The sequence below is a fragment of the Muscardinus avellanarius genome (assembly GCF_963383645.1).
Source record: "Muscardinus avellanarius genome assembly, chromosome: 4".
In the NCBI taxonomy this organism is placed as follows: Eukaryota; Metazoa; Chordata; class Mammalia; order Rodentia; family Gliridae; genus Muscardinus; species Muscardinus avellanarius.
In genome coordinates, this window is record NC_137789.1 from 81437974 (window position 1) to 81464522 (window position 26549).

At 37.4% G+C, this 26549-nt stretch overlaps 1 protein-coding gene across 2 annotated transcripts in view; it reads left to right on the top strand.

Moving 5' to 3' along the window:
- Positions 1 to 300: 300 nt before the first annotated feature.
- TMEM68 (transmembrane protein 68) overlaps positions 301 to 26549 on the top strand; it is a gene marked incomplete at both ends in the record, with an annotated part of 31974 nt that continues 5725 nt past the window's right edge. Inside the window, 4 exons of one of the 2 annotated variants that reach the window (XM_080693547.1) lie at positions 301 to 625; positions 14535 to 14699; positions 17825 to 18018; positions 26216 to 26276. In XM_080693547.1, coding sequence (XP_080549673.1) covers positions 301 to 625; positions 14535 to 14699; positions 17825 to 18018; positions 26216 to 26276 — 745 coding nt within the window. Of the gene's footprint in view, positions 626 to 14534; positions 14700 to 17824; positions 18019 to 26215; positions 26277 to 26549 lie in introns of those variants that run through there. The other variant, XM_080693548.1, reaches the window with a different exon arrangement.

Here is a 26549-nt window from a genome sequence, read left to right on the forward strand (position 1 = left end):
TTCTTCCTGTCTCAATTAGTTTGCAAGTTATTTTAAAAGCTAAATCCAACACAGTTTCTGAGCAAAAAACCGAAACCTTAAAATTTTCACATTTAAATATTTAACAACTTTAAGCATGAACAAATATGCTCATTTTTGGTATTAAGAAGTGACTATATTATCTTTAAGTAGTAGAGTACAACATTTAACATAGTAGTGGTAAAAAGAGTAACTAAGTTATTTTTCCCTTCTAGTGTCAAAATGAAAGACCTGCTGTGGCAATGAAGAAAAAGACTGACTGTCATTTTCACCTAAAGAAAAATGATGGACAAAAATCAAACCTGTGCTGCAGAACAGTATTCTGCGCCATATATGACTTGTCTGATTCGCATACTTGAAGAATGGTTTGGTGTCGACCACCTGGAGGACTATTTGAATTTTGCAAGCCATCTCTTGTGGGTTTTTACACCACTAATACTTTTAATACTTCCTTACTTTACTATCTTTCTTCTCTACCTTACTGTTATTTTCTTACACATTTACAAGAGAAAGAATGTATTAAAAGAAGCTTATTCTCATAATTTATGGGATGGTGCAAGGAAAACAGTGGCAACTCTGTGGGATGGACATGCAGCAGTTTGGCATGGTAAGCAAGAATGCTTTGATCAATACGTTGTAATCTGTTTCCCACTGAAACCCTTTTATCCTGTTTTATTGATTGAGAAGATACTGAAAATAATGGAAGTGATATTTATTGTTCCTTCTCAATTTGCATGCATTGTGCACATGTATGGTTTTCTTTTCTTATTTTTCTTTCTTTCTCTTTCTTTCTTTCTCTCTTTCTTTCTTTCTTTCTTTCTTTCTTTCTTTCTTTCTTTCTTTCTTTGTACTGGGAATGGAACCCAGGGCTTTTTACCTTCAGGCTATACCACCAGACCTATTTTATATTTTATTTGAAAACAGGGTCTCACTAAGGGGCTGAGAGTCTCACTAAGTAGCTGGGGCTGGCTTTAAACTAACTGTGTGATCCTCCTGTTCTGCATGTATGGTTTTCTTAAAGTGGTTTTCCCCAGATATTAGTTAGCCATTAAACAAAGAGTTATACAACACTGTAGATTATTATTATAAGCTAAAATATGAAATTTATTTTTAAAGCATCTAAAAGTATATGAGACTAAAACTGCATAGCAGCTGTTTTTGTTGTTGTTGGTGGTGGTGGTGGTACTGGGGGTGGAACCCAGAGGCTTTCTACCTCCGGGCTATACTCCCAGACCTTTTTTATATTTTATTTGGAAACAGGATCTAAGTTGCTGAAAGCCTCACTAAGTAGCAGAGGCTGGCTTTGAACCCGTGCAATCCTCCTGTCTCAGCCTCCCAAGCGCGGGGATTATTAGCATGCGCCACCACGCCCAGCTAAATCAACTGTTTTTCAAGGGTTTTAATACTTAGCATTTTCATCTGTTCTTTAAAACAAATTTGATTTAATCAGTATAGAAATTTTTTAAAAGAAGGAAATATTAAATAATGATTTTACATTAAATATAATTGTATTTTTATGTCTGCTTCAGCAGCACATAAGCTAATTTGTAATCCAAAATTCACAAAATTCATTAAGTCTTTTAGAATAAATGAGATGACAATACATTTCTCTTCAGGAAATTCATCTTTTGTTACTGAGAGACTGATATTGTATACTTAATGATTTATGGTTGGCTCTTCCTTAGGTCATCATGAAAATTGCCTTTGTGATTGCCTATTTTTAAGGGCTTAAAGTTTTCTCTACCAATTTTTACTTCATTATTACACCAGTAACCTTTTTGTTGGTCTCTTGGTTTTAGCCTATCAAAAAATACCTAGGATTGAATAGGTGTGGTTTTAGTCCATTTTCTGTTGCTCTAACAGAGTACCTAAAACTGGGTTTTAGTTTATAATGAAAAGTTCATTTTGGTTCACAATTCTGGGAGTTCAGAAGCATGGCTCTAGCACCTGCTGGCTTCTGGTGAGGCCTCATGCTTCTCTATGCATTGTGGAAAAGCAGAAGAGTAAGTAAGCATTTGCATAAGAAACAAAACATGGTGGGCAACCTGATTTATAATAACTTGTTCTTGAAGTAACTTACGTAATTCTCCCAAGGGTGAAAACTCACTCAGGAGAGGGCATTCATCTGTTAATAAGGGACCCATCCCCATTACCCAAACACCTCCCATAAAGCCCCACCTCCTAACATTGAAGAAGTAAGCCTCAACATGAGTTTTGGTTCAGGCAAACCACATTCAAACCATAGCAGCTTGTGACAAAGATGTGGCTTTCTGTATCATGTTGTATCATGTTTACTAGAAAAAAGGATGCAGGTTTTCCTCTTATTCAGTTCTTGTGTGCAAAATTAAAAGTCAAGAGACTCTAGAAGAGTTAGCATAGGGGTATAAAGATTTATTTTAAGACAAGGAAAGATAGAAGACAAAGCTCTCCCCACTTAGTGTAGGAGGAGTCCCCTAAAGAAAGTAATTGTTGAAGATCTTGGGAGGTAAGCTTTTATCCCTTTTTGTGGTTCCCCATCTGCTCTTTTGTTATTGGTCAGAACTGGTCTTGGGGACCTGATGTCTTTTGCCTGATTTCGGTCCTTAATATCTATTCCAAAGGTAAGTGGGCTCTTCTATTCTAGCACCACTTATCCTTTTTCCTTTGATCACACTGTTGGGGTTGAAATTTTATATTAATTTTCACTGTTATAATTGTATCTATTAACTTTCCCTATTTCAGTTCTTCAATACCCTTCTGTTCCCAGGTGCTCTGTTCTGCCTCAGTTTTATAGAAGGAGACTTCACAATAGATGCTTGAGGATATAGGTCACTGGAGTATAGGACTACTATTAGGAAAGATTACCTGTAATTGGCTTATTAGGTTAATGTGTTGTCATCTTAATACTTTATACATACTTAGATGCCTATAGTCTTTTTGAGTGTTTATCATTGCAGACATTGGGAAATACTTGACATACATTGACTCCTTTAGACCTTATAACATGACAGATTTTAGTATTTTCTCCATTTTACCCACGAGGAGAGGTTATTTGCCCAGGTTCCACTAGGAAGCAGCACCAGGATTTGACCTCTGACATCTAGCTATAAATCTTGTGCTTTGCATCATGTAGTGAATCTGTCTCAGGTTGGGGATTCAGAGCCAAAGTCAGGGTGTTCAGCAGGTTTGCAAATAGGAACCATTACTTTTGGTGGTTTGAATTCTTAGTATTTACTGATCATTATTAAGGTTCCTGTAGTCAGTATAGCTCACATATCCTCTCATTGTTTTTCATGAAGCAAGATGGTATTTTAGCATTTTACATGTGCATGTCAGCAGAGGCCGCATTTCTGCAGACTACTGCTATTCATTGTCTTTCAGTGATATAGAAATTTAGTGATGTCATTTACAGTACTTGTTGGGAATTCATATTCCCCACATATATGCCTCCTATATTTTAAGACCATGTATAATAAGGAATTTGAATTTACTTATATTCCAGGGGATGTGATTTAATTTAGGTAAATTTAAACACTAAATTTTTTATAGTAGAATATGTATTTTAAGGTATTTTTAGATATGTAGAGCTCAGAGGAAATATTTGGTTCTCAGTCTCTTTAATGTTTTGTATGATAACTTAATATTTTATTGGAATAGTGATACTTTATTTATTTATTTTTTGGTACTGGGGGTAGAACCCAGGGGCCTTTTTTTTTTTTTTAACCCCCAGGCTATTCTCCCAGATCTAGTTTTATACTTAATTTGGAAACAGTGTCTCACTCAGTTGCTGAGAGCCTCACTAAGTAGCTGAAGCTGGCTTTGAACCTGTGTGATCCTCCTATCTCAGCCTCCTAAACGCTGGGATTACAAGATTGAGCCACCAAGCCGGGCTTAAGTGATACTTTTTAAATGTTGATTTTCTTTATTTTATAGCAACATAAAAGGCAGTTGCATGCATATTTGGATTTTATATTGCTGTTAAGTAAGTTTTAATTTATACTGTGTGTGTGTGTGTGTGTGTGTGTGTGTGTGTGTAGTACTGGGGTTTGAATCCAGGGACCTTCTGTCTCTATTTTACATCTCCAGTCCTATTTTATTTTAAGCCTCCCAAGTACTGGGATTACAAGTATGTGTCACTATGCCCAGCTCCCTAATACGTTTAAAATACAGTTTTAGGCTATCAAAGTTTTTACTGTGATTCCTATTGAGAAAAACATTTTGCCATCCTGTATACGTGTACATGGGTATACAGTACCATGAAGAGTATATATGCTTTCTTCATTTGGTTTACTCTGTTTTCTATCTTTTTTGTGTGTGTGTGGGTCTGGGGATGGAACCCAGGGGTATTCGACCTCCAAGCTATACCTCCTGCCCTAATTTTTATTCTTTATTTTGAAACCAGGTCTCACTGAGTTGCAGAGGTCTCACTAAGTAGCTGAGGCTGTCTTCAAACTGCAATCCCCCGGTCTCAGCCTCCCGAATACTGGGATTACTAGCCTGCGCCACCACACCCAGCAGTTTTCTATCTTATTCAAAAAGAAAAACGCTGGTCATAACTCACGAAAGTGTTTTTACATTTGACAAGTCAATTTCACAACTTTTTAATAGATTACAGTCAACATGAAAATCTAGATTAGCATGTATAAACCTGTGACATGGAGCAAGAATACAGACTTTGGAGCTGGGCAAAAGCAGGATTGTACCCTGGCCCACTGTGTGTCTTTAGAAAGATATAGAGGCTTTTCACACTTAGATTTCCCCATCTGTGGAGAGTTTATGAGCATTATGTGAAATTTGTTTAGTCTAATAATAGTTTCTGGCATGTAAATAAATGCTTAGTAAATGTTCATTTCGTTTCCTACAGAACAAAAATAAAAGCACTACTTACACAGGAGGTAGCTTTTGAACAAGGATTTGAAGAATGAGTAGAAAATGAGGAGTAACTACTTTTCACCACTGTAAATGAATTGGCCCATGTTAGAGGAAAATAGAAATAGTCAAAATTGGTTCAAAGAGAAATAGAATAGACCAATAAACATAAAACATTGGAACCATATCTAAAGTTGTTTTCCTTTTCCTTCTAACAAAGGGCAGAGCCCACCAGTTGCATAAGGTTTTAAGTTAATGTCCATCCTAAAACAAACAGTATATACAAAATGTGGAGTTAAACTAGTTCTCATATCTAGCATAATTTTGCTATTAGAACTAAATAGATACAAAAAGATTTATAGGTCAGTCTTGTAGAAAATAATTTTATAAAATTTAGTATTTTTGATAAAAGGGTGTAGCAAATGAGGACTAAAATGTACTACTTTAACTGTTAAGGGGAATGTACCAGAAATCTTTAACAAACATAAATGATGGAGAAGCAGAGTAAAAAAGGAATTCCGTTAATAGAGAACTGGGACAAGGTTGCTGTTATTGCTGCTCTTTAACATTTGTTTCAGGGGTCCCAGAAATAGGAAGGATAAGTAATTAGAAAAAGATACTTGAAAAAATAAACAATAATTTAATTATTAATAAGATTATTTAAGCAAGAAAATTGCATATAAGAGTAATATAAAATTAGTAACTGCCCATATGTCACTAATAGTCATTTTTAAAATGGGATTATTAAACACATTATTTATAATTACATTATAAATAATGTAATTTTTTCTTTATAGTAAAATCTTACTAGGATTAAAACTAACAAAATATATGGATTTTACTGAGAAACTAACTATACAGATAAAAGTCAAAAAGAGCTGAAGAAATGGTTAGTTTCAGTAAATATGTCACCTCACATTCCATATTCCAAGTTTATATGTTAATTTCATGCAATTCCAACTGACTTTTCATTGAGCTTCTAAAATGTGTTAGTGGTACAGGGAAAAGATAGATCATCACTCATAGATCAAGCAGATTAAAGAGTCTAGAAACATGGATTTAGTAAGCGATAAAAGTGGCATTTCGGATCAGCAGGAAAAATTACAGTAAAATATTTGACAGTCTTTAATAGGGAATGTCAAGACAGAAAAGTGAAAAAGAAATAACATGTTAAATGGCAGGGCAGATCAAATTATTTACAATATACCTTAGAAAATAAGTTAGTAAGAAAATCCAATGTCGAAATGGCTTAAAGGGGTACTCAGGAAGCATAAATGGCCTATATTATTTTTTTAAGGCTGATGCTGGGGCCTCCGAGGCTGGGATAAGAGCCTGCCGAGGGGTTAGGCTGGTGCCGGGGCCAGTGGCTGGCATCGGAGCCTGCCGTGAGGCAAGGCCTCTACTGGGGCCTCCGAGGCTGGCTTCGGAGCCTGCCAAAGGGTTAGGCCGATGCCAGGGCCAGCGGCCAGCATCGGAGCTTGCCGTGAGGCAAGGCCAGTGCTGGGGCCTCCAAGGCCGGGATAAGAGCCTGCCGAAAGGTGAGGCTGGTGCTGGGGTCAACAATGGCCAGCATTGGAGCCTGCCGTGAGGCAAGGCCGATGCTGAGGCCTCCAAGGCCGGATTGGAGCCTGCAAAGGGGTTAGACTGGGGCTGGGGCTAGCGAGGCCGTCATTGGAGCCTGCTGTGAGTCAAGGCCGGTGCTTGGGCCTCCGAGGCTGGGATCGGAGACTACCGAGGGGTTAGGCCAGAGCCGGGGCCAGCGGCCGGCATCGGAGCCTTCTGTGAGGCAAGGCTGCTACGGGGGCCTCCGAGGCCAGGATCGGAGCCTGCCTAGGGGTTAGGCCGGTGCTGGGGCCAGCGAGGCAAGGCCGTTGCTGAGGCCTCTGAGGCCAGGATAAGAGCCAGCCAAGGGGTTAGGCCGGTGTCAGGGCCAATGGCCATCATTGGAACCGGCCGTGAGGCAAGGCTGCTACTGGGGCCTCCGAGGCTGGGTCAGAGCCTGCCAAGGGGTCAGGCCGATGCCGGGGCCAGGGGCCAGCATTGGAGCCTGCCATGAGGCAAGGCCGGTTCTGGGGCCTCCGAGGCCGGGATTGGAGCCTGCCGAGGGGTTAGGCCGGTGCCGGGACCAGTAGCCAGCATCGGAGCCTTCCGTGAGGCAAGGCTGCTACTGAGGCCGCCGAGGCCGGAGCGGAGCCTGCCGAGGGGTTAGACCGGGGCTGGGGCCAACGAGGCCATCATCGGAGCTCACCATGAGGCAAGTCCAGTGCTGGGGCCTCCGAGGCCGGGATCGGAGCCTGCTGAGGGGTTAGGCCGATGCTGGGGCCAACGGCCGGCATCGGAGCCTGCCATGAGGCAAGGCCAGTGCTGGGGCCTCCGAGGCCGGGATCGGAGCCTGCCGAGGGGTTAGGCCGATGCTGGGGCCAACGGCCGGCATCGGAGCCTGCCATGAGGCAAGGCCAGTGCTGGGGCCTCCGAGGCCGGGATCGGAGCCTGCCGAGGGGTTAGGCCGATGCTGGGGCCAACGGCCGGCATCGGAGCCTGCCATGAGGCAAGGCCGCTACTGTGGCCTCCGAGGCTGGGATCAGGGCCTGCTGAGGGGTTAGGCCAGTTCTAGGGCCAACGAGGCTGGGATCGGAGCCTGCCGTGAGGCAAGGCCACTATTGTGGCCTCTGAGGCTGGAATCGGAGCCAGCTGAGGAGTTAGGCTGGTGTCAGGGCCAGCGAGACCAGAATCAGGGCCTCCCATGAGGCAAGGCCGCTGCTTGAGCCAGCGAGGTCTGGATCAGTCCACCTGGTAGCTAGGCCACTACTGGGGCCGTCAAAAGTGGGATCGGTACTTGCAATGCATGCACAGAGAAATATCACAGAAAATAAAAATCAGATGCTTCCCCTAATCAGCAAAAATTAGGAGGAAAGGGGCTACAGGAAGAGGTCGAGCTATAGAAAGGGCCCTATGGTGAAGCAACTAATGTGACGAATCAGAGGGTATGGAATAGTGGAGGACGGAGCCTCTTTAAAATGCAGGAGGTACATAAACAAATATATCAAAGTTAATCACCAAACAAGCATGGGATCAAGGGAGGGGGAGGGAATGGGATGGGGGCTGGATGAGGACTGATTGGATGATGTGTGCTTGTATATCCTCTCAAGTCTTGAACTTCAGTGTGATTGATATATGACTACAATGCACCAATTAAAAATAAATAAATAAATAAAAATAATTTTTTTTATTGGTACATTGTATTCATACATCTTAATGGGATTCAAGATGGTGGAGACATACATGCACACATCACTCAATTAGGCCTTACCCAGTTCCCACCCCATTCCCTCCCTCTCCATCCTCCTCATGTTTGGCTTAGTGATTGATATTGATATGTTTGTTAAAGTACATTATGTGTATTAGAGAATTTCTCTCTTCCCCTCTCCCATCCCCTCAAGTCATCTTATTTGCTTATCTATAGAATCTTATCCTGGAGTTCCTCCTATGACCCATTTTCTCCCTAGCTGTCACATATTAGGGAGAGCATTCGATTTCTTATTTTTTGTGACTGACTAATCTCACTTAGCATAATGTCCTCCAGTTTCATCCATTTCCTTGTAAATGATGTAACTGTTTTTCTTTATGGGTGAGTAAAATTCCATTGTGTACATATTCCACAGTTTTGTAATCCATTATCTGTTGAAAGACATTTTGGCTGTTGCTATAGTTTGGCAATGGTGAATTGTGCAGCTATGTACATAGATACGCATACATTAGTTTGGTAGTTTGTTTTTCTTTCTTTTGGGTAGATACCCAGAAGTGATATTGCTGGATCATATCTTTTGCTGTACAGAAGCTATTCAGTTTCATGCAATCCCACGTACTGATTGACCTAGTTTTTTGTGCCCTTGGGTCTTGTTGAGAAAGTTTTATCTGTGTCGATGTTGCAGTGTTGGACCTATGCCTTCTTCTAGGAGCCTCAAGGTCTCTGGTCTAATTTCTAAGTCATTGATCCATCTTGAATTGACTTTTGTACAGAGTGAGAAAGTGGGATTTATTTTCATTTTTCTGCATATGGTTAACTAGTTCTGCCAACACCATTTGTTGAAGAGGCTATCTTTTTTCCTGTGTATGTTTTTGGCCCCTTTGTCAAAAATTAATTGGGTGTAAGTTTGTGGATTTTTTTCTGAGTCTTCTATTCTTCTCCATTGGTCTATGTATCTGTTTTTGTGTAAATACCATGTTGTTTTTATTATAATGGCTTTGAAGTATAAGCTTAAAGTCAATATTATAATTCTTCTTACATGGCTTTTGTTTCTAAGAACTACTTTGGCTATTCTGGTTTTCTTGTTGTTCCAAATGACTGATTTTTCTGTCTGTAAGGAATGATCTTGATAATTTAATGGGTATTGCGTTGAATCTGTAGATCACTTTTGGAAGTATGGCCATTTTGTTGATATTTAGTCTGCCTATCCATGAACATGGAAAATCTTTCCATCTTCTAAGTTCTTCTTTGATTTTTTTTTCCAGTTTTTTTTTTTATCATTTTCTTTGGAGAGGCATTTTACCTCCTTCGTTAACAATAAGTTTATTCCTAAGTATTTTATTTTATATTTTTGTAGGAAATCCTGAGTTGAAATGTTTTCTAGATTTCTTTCTCAGTGGATTTATGGTTGGTATACAGAAAAGTTTTTGATTTTTTAAGATTGATTTTGTATCCAGACACTTTGCTGAATTTGTTGATAATTTCTATAAGCCTTTTGGTTGAGTTTGTTGGGTCTTCTTAGTACTGTGTCATCTGCAAATGGTGAAAGTTTGAATTCTTCTTTTCCTATTTGTACTCTTTTGATTTCCTTTTCTTACATTATTCCTCTGGCTGATTCTCAAGTACTATATTAAAAAGAAGTGGTGATAATGGACATCTTTGTCCTGTAACTGTTTTTAGGGAAAATTCTTGAAGTTTTTCCCCATTTAATATGATGTTGGCTGTGGGCCTATTGTAGATTGCCTTTATGATGTTGAGATGTAATTCCTTCTATTCCGATTCTCTGTAGTGCTTTCAGCATAAATGGATGTTAGATTTTGCCAAATGCTTTTTCAGCGTCTATTGAAATGATCATTTGATTTTTGTCTTTGGTTCTGTTTATGTGATGTAAAACGTGGATTGATTTTTGTATGTTGAACCAGCCTTGCTTCCCTAAGATGAACCCTCCTTGGTCATGGTGTATGATTTTCTTGATGTGGTTTTGAATGTGTGTTGCTAGTATTTTGTTTAGTAGTTTTGCATCCAAGTTCATCAAAGATATAGGTCTATAATTTTCCTACCTTGAGCTGTCTTTGGTTTTGGTATTAATGTGATGTTGGCTTCATAGAATGTATTGGGGAGAGTCCCATTTTTTCTATTTCATTAAATAGATTGAGGAGTATTGGGATTAGCTCTTCTATAAAGGTTTTATAAAATTCAGTTGGAAAGCATCTGGTCTTGTGCTTTTCTTTGATGGTATGCTCTTTATTGCTGTTTCAATCTCTTTGATTGCTATTGGTTAGTTTAAATTTTCTGTATCTTCTTGACTCAGTTTAGGCAGGTTGTATTTATCTAGAAAGTTGTCAATTTTTCCATATTTTCCATTTTGTTGGAGTATAGTTTTTCAAAGTAGTTTATGATAATCCTCTGGATTTCTATACTTTCAGTAGTAATATCTCCTTTTTCATCTCTTATCTTTGTAATTTGGGTTTTTTTTTGTTGTTGTTGTTTGTTTAGATTGACTTGTGGTTTATCCATCCTGTTAATTTTATCGTGAAACCACCTTTTGGTTTTGTTGATTTTCTGTATTTTTTTTATTCTTTACTTTGTTGATTTCTGCCCAATGGCCTCTAACTATAATGGGTATACAAGTCCCCCTAATAATTAGGAAAGGAAAATAAAACTGTCATTGAGATAATATTTTTACCTAGACCACTGGCAGAAGTTAAAATTTGACAGTGTTTTAAAAGTTGAGACAATAGAGAAATGGAAACATTTATTTGATGCATGTGGGAAGTAATGCACAGCCAGCCAGGAGAAAGGACAGTTAGTACTAATTTCTTTCTTTTTTTTTTTTTGCAGGTCTGGGGATGGAACCCAGGGGCATTCGACCTCTGAGCTACAACCCCTGTCCTATTTTTTATTCTTTATTTTGAAACCGGGTCTCACTGAGTTGCAGAGAGCCTCACTAAGTAGCTGAGGCTGTCCGTGAACCGCCATCCTCCAGGTCTCAGCCTCCCGAATGCTGGTATTACAAGCGTGCGCCCCCATGCCCAGCTACTAATTTCTATTATTACTAAAAATAGAAATAGCATATGACCAAGAATTGCCCTTTGATGTGCTCACATGTTCAAGTGAGTGTACATGGGTGCATCTAAATGGGTATTCATGTGGCAGTGATGTGAAACATTGAAAATAACCCAGTTGTCTCTGAATGGGGAAAATGGTTAAATGAAAGCGATAGGAGTTTATTATGGAATACTTTATAGCCACCAGAAAGAATAAGACCAGTTCATGTGCCTGTCATAGGTAGATCCTCAAGACTCATTATTGAATAAGAGAAATAATGTACTAAGTAGGTGCCATTTATGTCATAATGTCAAAATGCAGCAGTATATTCAGGACTAGAAAGTGAATCATTTGTGGGTGAGAAGTGTGCTGAGCAACAAACCTGGAAAGCTAGATAAAGCCAGGTTTGAAGGATCTTGAACCCTATGTTCAGGAGTTTGGACTCTATTTTATGTAGTTTAGTTCTATTTGCTTTTCTGAGGATGATCCTAAAAGGTGACCTTTGTCATTAAGTTACCATACTGTGTAGATGTGTAGGTTTAAAAATGAAGTTTTAATGACAAATATAGAAGAGAGATCTCTCTTTTAGGAGAAGGTTATCTGAATTCATGATAACTTGTCGAAAGCCAGAAGCCCTCAGTTCCATAATAGATCTTTGCCATTATAGAGGCTACTTAAGTTCCCTGTGACTGACCTTCGTATCATTTCCCTATAGGCTAATCTTTATGAGGAAGTCAGAAAATCAGGAGAATGCCTGGTGAGAATGAGATCAGAGCAGAGGAGGAAAATAAATTTTAATTTAATAGAATCATATAAGAGGACCATATTCATTACAGAATATGGCTGTTCTTATTAGTCAGGCCCAGATGACTCCAGATCTAAAGATTGAATCTCAGCCTCCCTGGACAATGGTTGGATGGACAGTGATGATAATTACCTTAGGCACTGCCGTCTTTGAAATTCCTTTTCACATTAGATCTCCCCTAGTGTTGGTGTACTACAGGCAGAAGTTGATGGGGCTGCACTTTGAAACTGATATTGGGAAGGCTACCAGGGCAATAGACTTGAGACAATTTGGAGAACTTAGTGACTGAGTGCAGAGTCTGAGGGAGAAGGAATTAAATGCAGTGCAACTAAGAGAAACATGTGACAGGAGGTACTCCAGTTAAAAGCAACCACAGAAACAGAAGCACAAAGGAGGGAAAGTATAACCAGGGAGCCACTACTGCTTCATGTGACACGTCAGTACTTGCCTGTCACTTGATTAGACAGTTGAGACCTAAGAAGCCTTGGAGAGGGCACAAGGCACTGTGATCTAATAATTTCTCAGCAGAGAGTAGTACCACATGTGTGCTTCATGAGTGATGCAGTTGAATAATTTTGATGCTTAGGGTTTAGTGGCACTATGGTAAGCTATTGTTTTTGTCAATATTGATTATTTGAATTTTTCTACTTTCAACCAGATTACTAGATTTATATAAGTTGCTCAATTATTTTATTTTTTAAAATGTTATGAAAAGCAGAGAGAACCTGTGGAATAGTCTGTGTCCTCCTGAGATAGTATCTTTCAGAATGTATCCAATGGAACATTGATCCTCTTGATAGCCTCATAAAACTTCAGTGATATAAAGAGCTTAAAGCAAAGAGAATTACTTGAATCAGAATTAAGTAATTGGAAGCTGGGCATGGTGACACTTGCTTGTAATCTCAGCATTTGGGAGGCTGTCAGGAGGATTGCGGTTCTAAGAAAGCCTTAGCAACTTAGTAAGGCCCTTTGCAACTCAGTAAGTCCTTATTTCAAAGTAAAGGATAAAAATAGGGCTGGGGGTGTAGCTCAGAGGTAGAATGACCCTGGGTTCCATACCTAATACTGTAAAAACAAAACAAAACAAAAAACCTAATTAATTGGATAGAAAAGTTCTTTTTGCAGTATTTGAAAAATTGCTTTATTTTTTTATTTTGCTGGTCTGGTGATGGAACCCAGTAGCATTTGACCTCCAAGCTACACTCCCTGCCCTATTTTTTATTGTTTATTTTGAAACAGGGTCGCACTGAGTTGCAAAGAGCCTCACTAAGTAGCTGAGGCTGTCTGCGAACCACAATCCTTCGGTCTCAGCCTCCCAAATGCTGGGATTACAAGTATGTATCACCAGGACCGGTTTGAAAAATTGTTTTTTAAATGAATGAATGAATCAGATTGCCTTCTATGGAAAAATCACATAAGACCAAAGAATCATAGGATCTCTAAGGTTAACAAAAAGGTTCTAGCCGGGCATGGTGGCACACGCTTGTAATCCCAGTTTGGGAGGCTGAGACCGGAGGATAGTGGTTCGCAGACAGCCTCAACTACTTAGTGAGACCCTCCGCAACTTAGTGAGACCCTGTTTCAAAATAAAGAATAAAAAATAGGGCTAGGGGTGTAGCTCGGATGTCTAATGCCCCTGAATTCCATTTCCAGACCAGTAAAAAAAAAAAGGATCTAAACTAACAGACAGTATCAGAACTTAAAACTGTTTTGAGTTAATTAACCTGAAATTGGAATCAAACAATTCTGAACCAGTAAACATATGTTCTTAAAAGTGCTTCTTTCTTCAGGTCTTAGACAAAGTTAGTAGTTGGTAAGTTATGTGGATTTTTTTTTGTTTTTAGGGAGGGAGCACTATCAGCCTGTGGCTACAGGGTTAATTCTAGCTCTTTCCTTTTCTATATTTTTAACCCTTTCTTCCAATCATGAGGCACTTGGCTCACATTATCTTTAATGCATAGACTCATGTGATCAGCCCCCTTCTATGTAACCACCCTTCATCGCTACCATTCTCTAACTCATACACCCTCTGACCACACCTGAACTCTTAACATCCCAGGCCAGGCCACCACCCTGCATAGTACCTTTCTCCACTATTCAGGTTGTGAGGCCCTACACCAGGCCACCTCCCCTACACAGACACCTTGTAACCCAGCTCAGCTAGACCTCTTGTGCTAGGCTGTTGCTTGTGTGTGATGTCCTCCTTTCACTTGGGCGTTGACTCCATGCAACCCCTTGGTTCTGCTTCTTTTCCCACTCAGATTTACCATCCTATGCTGGGCTTTCTGTGTCAGGACTCTGCTAGGGCTTTGAGTCACAACTCCAGCACTCACTCTGGGCAACCTCTCCACATAAGTGCATACTTCACTCTGCCCTGCTTTATGGCTATAGGACTGATTCTTTCAGGGAATAAAAAAAGGGAAAAGAAAGGGAATAAAAAGGGAAATGGGAAGGGAACCAGGAAGACTCCTTAACTTGTAAGAAAATACTGAGCTTTTGAGTGGCTGGCTATCCTTTAGTACAGTTAAATTAATGAACAAATCAAGTATTTACATTTCTTTTGAGCAGGTTATGAAGTTCATGGGATGGAAAAAATACCAGAAGGACCAGCACTTATAATTTTTTATCATGGAGCTATTCCCATAGATTTTTACTACTTCATGGCTAAAATTTTTATCCATAAAGGCAGAACCTGCCGAGTGGTAGCTGACCACTTTGTCTTTAAAATTCCAGGTAAGTTACAGTAACTGTACATGGTGGTATAAAAATGTTTAGTCAGCATGATTAGATGATGTGGTAGTCTCCCTTGGGTCTCTAGTGTGATTTGGAAAAGATTTTTTTTACCTTTTAGGGTAATAAACTTGGGACTCTAATTTGGAAACATGATTATCCTGTTTAAGCAATATATCTAAAAATGAGAATTTTCTGGCCAAAAATGTTACTTAAAATTTTTCTTTCCTTTTTTTTTTTTTTTTTTTTCCTGTACTGAAGATTCAGCCCACTGGCATTCTACCTCAGCTACACTCCCAGCCCTATTTTTTATTCCTTTTTTTTTTTTTTGAAACAGGGACTCACTAAGTAGCTGAGGCTGGTTGTGAAACTGTCATCCTCCTGTTTCTTTATTTAAAAAGTATTTAGTTATAAGCTAGGCGTGGTGGTGCATGCTTGTAATCCCAGCATTCAGGAGACTGAGACAGGAGTATCCGGGTTCACAGCCATCCTCAGCTACTTAGTGAGGCCCTTTGCAACTCACACACACACATACACACACACACACACACACACACACACACACACACACTATTTAGTTATTATTTTTCTAAGTTAAACTTTTTCCTTCTTTTCCTCTCCAGCTAGGGTCTCACTAAGTTGACCAGTTTGGCCTTGAACCTCTGATTCTAAGCAGTCTTGCCTCAGCCTCCTAAGTAGCTGGAACCACCACAGACACGTGCCATCACTCCAGGCTTAAATCTTGAACTTTATTATTATTTTTTTTGTTGGTGGTACTCCAGAGCAAATCTAGAGCTTTGCACATGATAGGCAAATACTCTACCACAGAATACATCCCAGTTTAAATTTAAATTATAATTTATGCAAAATAATACATATTTTGGTGTAGAAGGTAGTTGATTTTTCACATGATGAATTTTTTTCATGAGATACTCATTTTGTTTAATTTTACTTTGATTAGGATTTAGTAGTTGTCAGTGTGATAGAAAATAAAAATTAGGGGAAAATTAGTCTTCATTATACTACCCTGCTGTCTTGCTCAACTTGCCTCTACACTTAAATGCTGAGATTGAGGATTACATTCTTTTGAATCTGTTCATAAAATATATGTAGCTTTTTAAAAAGGTTAGTTAGCCAAATGGTTACGAACACAGTAGTGAGATTTTTAAGAAATAATTTTTGAATTAATTTATTGAGATGAAATCTTATTTTCTGTCACTAAATTACTAGAAACAACACAGGAAAGTTAACAGTATTTTCTCTGGAATAATGAAAGCAAAGCTGACCTGTCATCCAGCCTGACACACACCAAGCCGTGCACTGAGTAACGATCTCCGTCAGTGCTTTGCATATGCCTGGTTAGTGCTATGGGTATCATGTGTCCTGAGACACACATTTGTACTTTGTGTATAAATTAAATAGACTATAAGGCTTTCGGTTAAACAGAAACCTAGAGAACAAAAGAGCATCATTGTAATCTTACCACTATCACATTATTTTAATATATTATTTTAATGTATTTTACTTCATTTTTAACTTACATATTTTCACATATTTTGCAAACAATTGTGTGGATTTTAAAAAAGGATTTAATGTAAGCATTAACATGTTTGCCATGTTTTATAATGAATGGTTAATGTTATGACTAAAATGTTTGCCTATTTTATGAAATATTAGGTTGCTCCCATTTTTTTCCTTTTCATAAATAAAATGTGAATATTTTTATCATTGGCTTTTCAGGTAATTTTCTCCTTAATGATCCTTATGATATTTTGACATAGATTTACCTTATGTCCTTCATTGTTTTCTGAAGGTATAAAATCATTATAGTTGTTAGTGCAAAAGAAGGACATTTTTTACTTTATCTTTTTTTTGTGTGTGTGGTACTGGGGGTGGAATCCAGAGGCTTTCAACCTCCAGGCTATACTCCCAGACCTTTTTTATATTTTATTTGGAAACAGGGTCTCACTAAGTTGCTGAGAGCCTCACTAAGTAGCTGGGGCTGGCTTTGAACCTGTGCGATCCTCCTTATCTCAGCCTCCCAAACACTGGCATTACAAGTGTGCACCACCATGCCCGGCTTTTTTTATTTCTTAATCTCAAGGAATAGTGCGCATACTAGCAGTCTTCTAAAGTTCCAATGTAAGATTTTATTAAAATATTCTTATTACTGATAGGATTATGTCATTCATCCATAAACAGTTGTAATATAAAAAGCTATATAATATTAAGACTTGGAATTGACTGTCTTGAATCAACCTCACTTTATTTAAAACTCCTAATAATATTTGTTCTTATTAATTGCTAAACAATTTAATTTTAGGATTAGCATCATCTGACTTTTAAATAGATTTGATTATAGTCTTGCCAGTTTTCATAGGGCTTAGCTTCACATTCTCACAAGTGGTTCTTTCTTATAAGGATAATGAGATTAAGCTCATGATTGCTGATAGGGTATTATTGCTGATTGTTCTAATAAGCATATTGTATTTGGCATGAGATAAAGCAGAAGGACCTTTGGACTTGATATGCCTTTGTGGGAATCTCGGCCCTGCTACCTTTTTGCTATGTGACTTTGTGCATGCTACTTAATTTCAGACCCCAACTTTCCCCACATATAAAACAGCAAGGAGAATCTCTATTTTCTAAGATTGTTTTGCGTTTTAAGAAGAGTTTGAATTTGAGCAGGACAAGGTGTTGCACACCTGGAAGCCCAGTACTTGGGAGTCTGAGATAGGAAAATCATGGGTTTGAGACCAGCCTCAGCAAATTAGCAAAGCCCTCTGCAACTTAGTGAGACCCTGTTTTCAAATATAAAATAGGGAGGGGGTGAAGGTAGGAGATTGAATGTCCCTGGGTTCAATCCCTAGTGCCGCACAAATACATACATACAACATACATACATACTTTAAATATGTAAGGTAGCCAAAGTAGTGGGTGATCAGTAAGATATAGCTATTGCTTCACAAAAAATATTAATCTTATGTTAACCTAAAGAGTTGTTGATTTTAGAAAATAGAGTTTACTGATGTAAGTATAGATAGTCATATAGGTTGTGAAGGGTTTTGCTCTTGAAGAATTTTAACAAGAAATACTTAATATAGATCTTTTTGCTTTGTTTTCTACAGGGTTTAGTTTATTACTTGATGTTTTTTGTGCTCTACATGGACCAAGAGAAAAGTGTGTTGAAATTTTGAGAAGCGGTCACTTGTTAGCCATTTCACCAGGTGGAGTTCGAGAAGCCCTAATTAGTGATGAAACCTACAACATCGTATGGGGTCATCGTAAAGGCTTTGCTCAGGTCGCAATTGATGCACAAGTGGTAAGTTGTTTACAATTAATTATTTAAATAATGCTTTAGGTTTATAATCAATGTTTAAATTGTCAAAATATGTAAGAGCTTCAACCCTTTTATTACATATATTAAAGATTATATGTAACAATTTTTTAACTGTCAATAGAGAAATATTCTGCATGAGAAGCCATCTTATATAAAAAATTAATCTTGAAATTTTGCAAATATTCATCAAGGTTCTACTTTGCAGTATTAAATATAGATTTTTTCTTTTTGGTGGTAGTGGGGATGGAACCCTTCTACCTCCAGGCTACACTCCCCAGACCTATTTTATTTTTTTATTTGGAAACCAAAATTGTTCAGTCTGTAAATAGAATAATCACACCAAATCCCAAAACAATCCTTAATTTTACTGACATTAGGAAGTTTTTAGGAAATATCTATATTAAACAAATGTCTATTTTTGCTTTATGCTATTAGGCAGCTGATCACATTTGCTGCTTAATGATAGAAGTCACATAAAAGTCTCTTAAGTCTCTTAAAACAGCAGGGCTGGCTTTGAACCTGCACGATCCTCCTGTCACCACCTTCCAAGTGCGGGGATTACAAGTGTGCGCCACCTAGCCTGGCTAAATCTAGCTTTTTTATTTTATTCATCTATTTTATTTATTTATTTATTTATTTGTTTATTTGTTTATTTGTTTATTTATTTATTTGTGGTACTGGGGGTGGAACCCAGGGGCTTTCTATCTCCGGGCTATACTCCAAGACCTATTTCCTATTTTATTTGGAAACCGGGGCTCACTAAGTTGCTGAGAGCCTCACTAAGTAGCTGAGGCTGGCTTAGAACCTGTGCGATCCTCCTATCTCAGCCTCCCAAGCATGGGGATGACAGGCGTGCGCCACCATGCCCGGCTAAATCTAGCTTTTTTATATTTGTAATTCTATGCAAATAATTTCATCATTCCTTCAGTTACATATTTTCATAAATATACTCAGTCAGTCTACTTCTATATATTTTTAGATAAGGTACATTTGATATGAATAAGTTGGTATATATCAAGAACATGATTGGTTTTGTAACAATTTTTTATCTGACCAACATTTATAGCAACAAGACTCAAATATGTTACTTCTATTATTAAGCAGCAAATGTGATCAGCTGCCTAATAGCATAAAGCAAAAATAGACATTTGTTTAATATGGATATTTCTTTAAAACTTCCTAAATTGTCAGTAAAATTAAGGATTGTTTTGGGATTTGGTGTAATTATTTTATTTACAGACTGAACAATGTACCATTTGTGCTTTTCTTAGAAATTTGGTCTCCATATTGTATTTTATCCTGTAAAACACCTGTCCATTACTAATGAAATGTTTCTCTTTTGTTTTCTGTTTATTTTTAGTGTAGATTCTCAAAAAACGATGTTATAGACCTTTGATAGGGTGGTGGTCTTTTTTTCCAGCCCTATTAGTAGAGCCTGCTGCCAGTGATTTTTACACTACGGCTTCTTTGTGTTCCCATTGCTGCCACATAAAGAGACCAGTCTCTATCCTTAGCTTGACTGCTTAGCACATAAATAAGGACTATTAACTAATAAAGAAAGATTGTGGTTGCTTCACTGTGGTCAAAGAATAATAGTTGAAGAAGAATGAATGTTTTATTTGCAAAGTTTACAGAAAAAGCACTGAACTCCTTTCTTCCCTCTACATATGTATACCTAACTCCTAGAAGTTGTTGCTATAGTGCTTTAGTCATGGGTCCCAGTATGAGTGAATGTGCTTGCCCAAGCGTTTAAATAACACAAAAATATAAGTAGTACCGTCCTGGAGTACATTGTATGTAAGCTTCTTGAGAACAAGGATTTTATATTCAAATTCTTAGTATAGTGACCGGCTTTGAGTAGGCTTTCAGCATTTGTTGAATTTAACTGACTTTTTTTTTCTTTTTTTTTTTATTGGTGCACTGTATTCATACATCATAGTGGGATACAAACTTTTGTAGACATACATGCACACATCGCTTAGTCAGCCCCCACCTGATCCCCACCCCATTCTCTCCCCATCCCTCCTTCCCATGCTTGGCTTAGTGGTTGACATCTAGTATTATAGCAATTTATCCAAAATTAAAAATGATAATTTCACATAACAGTTTCATTTGTCTGATACCAAGCTTTTGATGACTTAAAGATAACATTTCAATATTTCTTTTTGCTTTCTTTCTTACCAGAGAATATTTTTTTTCTATATTTTTTAGGTGAAACTATCATATATTTATATATTTATTTTTCAGAAAAAAATCTATCCTAATATGGAATATGGACTCTAGATACCCAAAATGATCTTGAAAAAGAACAAAGCTAGAAGATATAAATTTTCTGATTTCAAACCATATAAAGCTACAATAATTGAAACAGTGTAGTACTGTTCTAAAGGCAGATATATAAACCATTGGAGTTAAATAAAAGCCTAGACCTAAATTCTTCCCTATATTGTCAAGTTATTTTTGACAAGGTTTCCACGAACATTTGGTGGTGGAAATAATAATCTTTTAACTAAATATTGTTGAAAAATAATACTTACATGGAAAAGAATAAAATTGGACCCTTACCTAATCCCATATACAAATATTAACTCAAAATAGATAAAAGACCTAAATATAAATCTTAAGACTATAAACTTTTAAAAGAAAATCTGGGTCATAAAATCTCACAACATTGAAATTGGCAGTGATTTCTTGGATATGATTTCAATGGCACAGGCAGCAGAAGAGTATACAAACTCCCTAAAAAATAAAAAAAATATTTTATATCCAAAGACAATGTGAACAGAGTTTAAAGTTACTAATAGAATTGGATAAAATATTTCCAAATGCTGTATCTGAAGGTATATTAATATTCCAACTAGACATCCTAAAAATTAAGAACAATATAGGCAAACAATACAATTTAGAGATAGGTAAAAGACTAACATAAATAATGAATCTCCACAGATAACCAATCTTAGTTGTCTGTTGGATGGAAACTCTTGTTTCTCTGATTCTGGTGTGTGTTACCTATTTCTTCTTTGTAGTTAATCTCTTTCAGTATTTTCCCTACCGCTGGTTTTGAAGACATAAATTCCTTCAGTTTCTGTTTGTCATGGAAGCTTCTTATTTTTCCATCTAATTTAATAGAAAGTTTTGCTGGGTAGGAAACTTTTGGCTAGAAGTTGTTTTCTTTCAGTGTTTGGAATATGTTACTCCAAGCCTTTCTGGCTCTCATGACTTGGTTTGGAAGAAGTCTGGAGTGATTCTAATTGGTTTGCCTCTGAATGTCACTTGGCCCTTTGTTTTTGTTGCCTTTAAGATTCTCTGCTTGGCCTCCACGTTGGTCATTTTGACAATTATGTGGCGTGGGGATCCTATTCTCCGATCCTGTCTAAAGGGAGTTCTATAACTTTCCTGGACCTGTGTATCGAACTCTTGCTCTATGTTTGGAAAATTTTCTGCTCTTATTTCTTTGAAGATATTACTTATCCCTTTGGTTTCACCTTCTTTTCCCTCCTCTATTCCAATTATTCTTAGGTTAGCTCTCTTAAAATGGGCCCATATTTCTTCAATGTCAGATTCCTGCTGTCGGATTTTTTTTTCTAATTTAGAAAGTATGCATTCATTTTTGAATGATCTTCTTCTAAGATCAAGATTCTATTCTCCATGTGGTCTAATCGGTTGTTTGTACTTTGAGGCCTTTACTTCATTAATTGCATCCTTTATCTCTTTTTGGCTCTCTCTGAATTCTTTTCAAAGCACCTCTATTATTTCTACAGTTATTTTCCTGATTTGATCTTCTAGAAATCTCTGATTTTCTGTTTTATCGGGTTCTGATGTTGTGGGGTTGTGGGCATTCATTGCTCCAGTGTTATTCCTCTTTCCCATGATTTCGGAAGTTTGTGCCTTCTCTGGGTTCTTCCCTTGGGTCACTATGACTTCGCTTAAGGTGCTCTGGATCTCGAGTCTGTAGTATCTCTGACCCCACTACTCCTTTACTGGGTTGTATCACAGAGTCTCCGACCCAGGGAGTCGATAGAGGCTGCTTTAGACTATGGGGGGTGCCAGGTTGCACGTTCTCCTATGGCGTGATATCTCTGCCACTGCCACTCCCCCACTGGGTCAAGTCCCAGGGAGTACAGTACTGGGATTTCTCCTCTGTGACCCGCAAATTGACTCACTGTTCTTGAGTACGCAGATGTAGCTGTACTGGACTCGGTCAATTCACTGCTGCTGCCGCTGGTGGCAATATGGCGCCGCTGCCCACGCCCTTGGCCGTGAGGCTGGCGTATTTTTTCTTCTCTGGTTTTGAGTTCCACTCTGAGTCCCTGCAGCTTGTGCTGAGCTCAGCCACTGGGAGCTTTAGATGCTTCCTGCGCCGAAAGATCCCGCCTGGCTGTTCCTCAGCGGCTCACCTCGGCTTGCTGTAGCCGTCTGGTGAATTCGCCGCTGCCACCGGCAATATGGCGCTGCTGCTGCGTCCTCAGGTGTGAGGCCGGTGTATCTCCTCTGTGGCTCTGAGCTCTGTTCTCAGACCGCTTTCTCTCTGGAGCCTGGTGATTTTTTTGTTTCTCTGGTGATGGTGTTTTCTGGCTATGAAAGGCGCTGATTTTGTGGTAATGGAGATTGGTTGTTAGTGGGGCTCTTAAGCCCCGCTTTTCTCGGTCGCCATCTTCCCGGAAGTCCTTTAACTGACTTTTTACTAAACAGAGTACTGAACACTAGTGGAAAGGAGCCTTTTGAATTTAATTTTATGTTAATAATGTTAGCATTATAGAAAATTAACTTTTAGCCCACTTTATTTTCTAGAAAGTGTTAAGCACTGATGTTGAAAACAAAAACTTAGACTGTACAGAAATTAAGGATAATCAATGTAATGTTTAACAAAGCAATGATAAAAACTAAAATCCTAATTAAACTAAAATATAAATATGGTTCACTTTTTAAATTTATATTTTGAAAGAATTATCTCCTTATAAGCTTGAGGTAAAATACCACAAATAGATTTGAAATTACATAAATTTATCATGAAATTATAATTCTTCACACAAGTTTAAAGTTTAAAGCAACATATTGCTCAGAAGACAGAAATGATATAAAGAAAGTAACTTTTTCTATTCCTTGAGTTTCTAGATAAGCGATTAAGGAATCTAGGTAATTAAGATTTTTGTATACAATTTCAAAAAATTTAAGAAATAACCTTTATGAGTTTAAATACAAAGATCGTTAATGCTGTGGATTTGCAAAATAGCATAAACCTGAACAATATTGTGCTATCTCAACATTTTGTAGGCCTGTGAAGGGCTTTTTCTTGGTGCTCCTATATGTAAGGAGTTGACATGTAATTATTCCCATGTTACAGATGAGGAGACTCAGGCACAGAGAGATGGAGGGATGGAAGGGATCTGGTCACACAGCAAGGCAGCAGCAGAGCAGAGCACAGTTCAGGACTCGGGGCAACATGCTGTTGCCATCCCTGACTGCATCTCACAGTGAGCCTGCGGACATCTGAGGTCAAAGGGGCCTTCCAGATACGTGAGGGACATCTTCCAGTAATATGTGTACGTAGTTTTAAGTGACACAAATATCCCATCTGGAAAATCCCTTAATAATCCTTACAAAATTTTCATAGCCATGATAAAAATATAAGACTGTTGTTGCAGGATTACATTTAAACTGCAACATACTGGGCTGAGGGTATAGCTCAGTGGTAGAGTACTAGTATGTGTAGGGCCCTGATTTTGATCCCCAATGCTACAGAAAATAAGTAAATCATAAAAAGTGAATTGTGGCATACCAACAGAAATTAAGAGACAAATCTAGATTGTATCAAGTTCATAAAACATTGGTAGTAAATATGTAAGGTATTTGAAAGTGACAAGCTTTTGATATATGTCATTTGTGAATAATCTAATATCTAAATAAGTTGGGGAAGAAGTTTCACCCATGTAATTGGAAAATAAGTAATATTAAAAAATAACATATTTTATTTGAGTAAAATTGTTTACTTGTATATTTCAATTCATAAATCCTTTAAGGTAAGGATAGGTGTTAATATTTAGACCCATTCCATACATGAAGAAAGTGAGGCATGGATGTGGTAAATTACTTGTCTGATAGGTCCTACATTTTTCATAGCAGAAGACTGTTTGGACCATGCTATACTGATTCTCCAGGAACAGTTAAAAATGCACATTCTGTCTTGCACACATAACACATGTATATATCTAAACAATTAAATTCTAGGTTACTTAGGCAACTACCTGGTATATAATGTATGTACAAGAAGAGGATTGAATAATTAAATTACACCATCAAGTTGTAATAGGCTAATGCTTATGGCTTAAAGGATGCAAAATTGAATGCAAATTTAGAAATTGTAGATCCAGACAACAGCATAGATTACTGAGCCTGCTAGGGTCAGCTTTTTCCTACTTAGCACGTTCTAGAAATGTCCATTCTCTAGAGAGGTAGCTATTTAAGGACTAATGTTGAACCTTAATAGTTTATATGAAGTGTACATTTGAGTATAGACTTCTGGGGTCATAGTCAGTGAATATCCCAGCCTAGCAGTGTTAATCAAGAAGGCAGAATGGTGCATCTGGGAGCCGGGAGGTTTTTTATTTCCTTCTTGGGCATTCTAAGTTGTCAACTCTGAAGGCATTTTGTAAATATAATTTATAATATATGTTTATATAATTTATGTATTATATAAATATGATGTAATGTTATAATCATATTTAAAACATTGGGATTTCAGCCATCACTTTGTTTTATAAAACTACTGGTGATAAGATCATAATCTTTATTTTCCAAAAGAATTCACTGTACTTTATCTTCACATGTATTAACTCCACAAAATTTTAATTCTTCACCTGCTTTTCTTACCTGACCTCTCTCCTCTTCCTAAATGATTTTTAGACTGCTGCTCTTTAGTTGTGACCTTTGCATTCAGAGAATACAAATGGATTCATTAGAAGCATTGTCTCTCTGTTCTATTTATTCATTCCTTCTTTAGTTTCCCCATTACTTTCTTCAGCTCTTCATGTATTCCAGGTGTTGTACTAGGTGCTAGGGCTATAGCAGTGAAAAAACAAAAACAGTGTCCTTGCAGTATATTATGTGTCTTTCTTCTGGTAAGAGAGATGCAATAACTGATCATTTGGCTATAAGTGAGGTAATAATAAGTTTTATGAAGAAAGTTATACTTGTGTTTTCTGTCCTTCAGTCCATAGCATTTTCCAGAGCTGAATAGCTCTGTCACCTTACCTTAATACCTCATCCTACTCATGAAGCAAGTAGTTCTATATTAGGAATGTGCATATATATCAGGGTATAGTATCAGGTTCTGTAAGTAGATATGTAAGTGTACACACACACACACACACACACACACACACACACACACACACACAGTTCTGTCCTGAAATCATTTAATTTGGCATGTTTTTGTGCATATTTAATATTCTATTCAATTTATATGTACTTCAGTATTCATAGTGGCACTTCCTCCTTATGATACTTCATGATATTTCATTATTTAATGGTATTTAGTTAATATTTTTGTTATTAAAATACTACATAATCACTGATATTTTTTGAAAAATAAAAACTATGAACGTGTTAGCAGAAATTCTTTAAATTTAATGTTACAGAGTTCTTTAGTACATATTATTTTCCTTTTCTTCAAGTCTTGTGCTTTTTATCAATGTTGAACATTTTAAATTAAATAAGTTCACAAAATATGGTGTTTTAAAAATTCCCTGACAGTATCTTGTCAAAACATGCCACTTAAACTTACATAAATTTTCTATTAGAGAAAATCTTTATCTTGTAACTTAACTTCCATGACCATTCTTTAAGTAGCCCCTAAATCCATTTTACCACATTTATTTATTTAGGAAAATTAATGATTACTGTAATCTGTATTTTGAGTTTCAAGAATGTGTGTGGGATATTAGGAAAACTGGTAAATGAAATATTATATATTACCACTGGAGGGTAGTGTTTCCAATTTATTTTTTTTGCAGATGATTAAGATGAATTTACTCTGATAAATCACACTAGTCAAATGTGACATGGTTTTTTGTAATCTTATTTTGATAATTCCAAACAACCCCTCAAAAATTTGTCTTAGTGACTCACTGGAGACATTGAATGGATTTATTTATTTTTTAATTCAAATTCTTTTCTTTAGCCCATTATTCCTATGTTTACACAAAATATTCGAGAAGGATTTAGATCACTTGGAGGAACAAGTAAGTTCTGATTCATATGGTTTTTAATCATAATGCAATATTTAAAATATTTGCGCTTTTGAATTCTGTAGGCATCTATTGAATTATTCGCCTTAAAATGGATATATCACTTAGATGTTTTTCTATATAAAGTCTAAATAACTGGTTCTAAGTAATGGCAGTTCTTAGATGTTACGTTTTTGTTAAGAGTAGCATAAACATGCTGAAGCTTATTTGTAATGGGCTTTTTATATTTAAAAAAAATTTTTTTTTGTAGAACTGGAGATTCTCCCT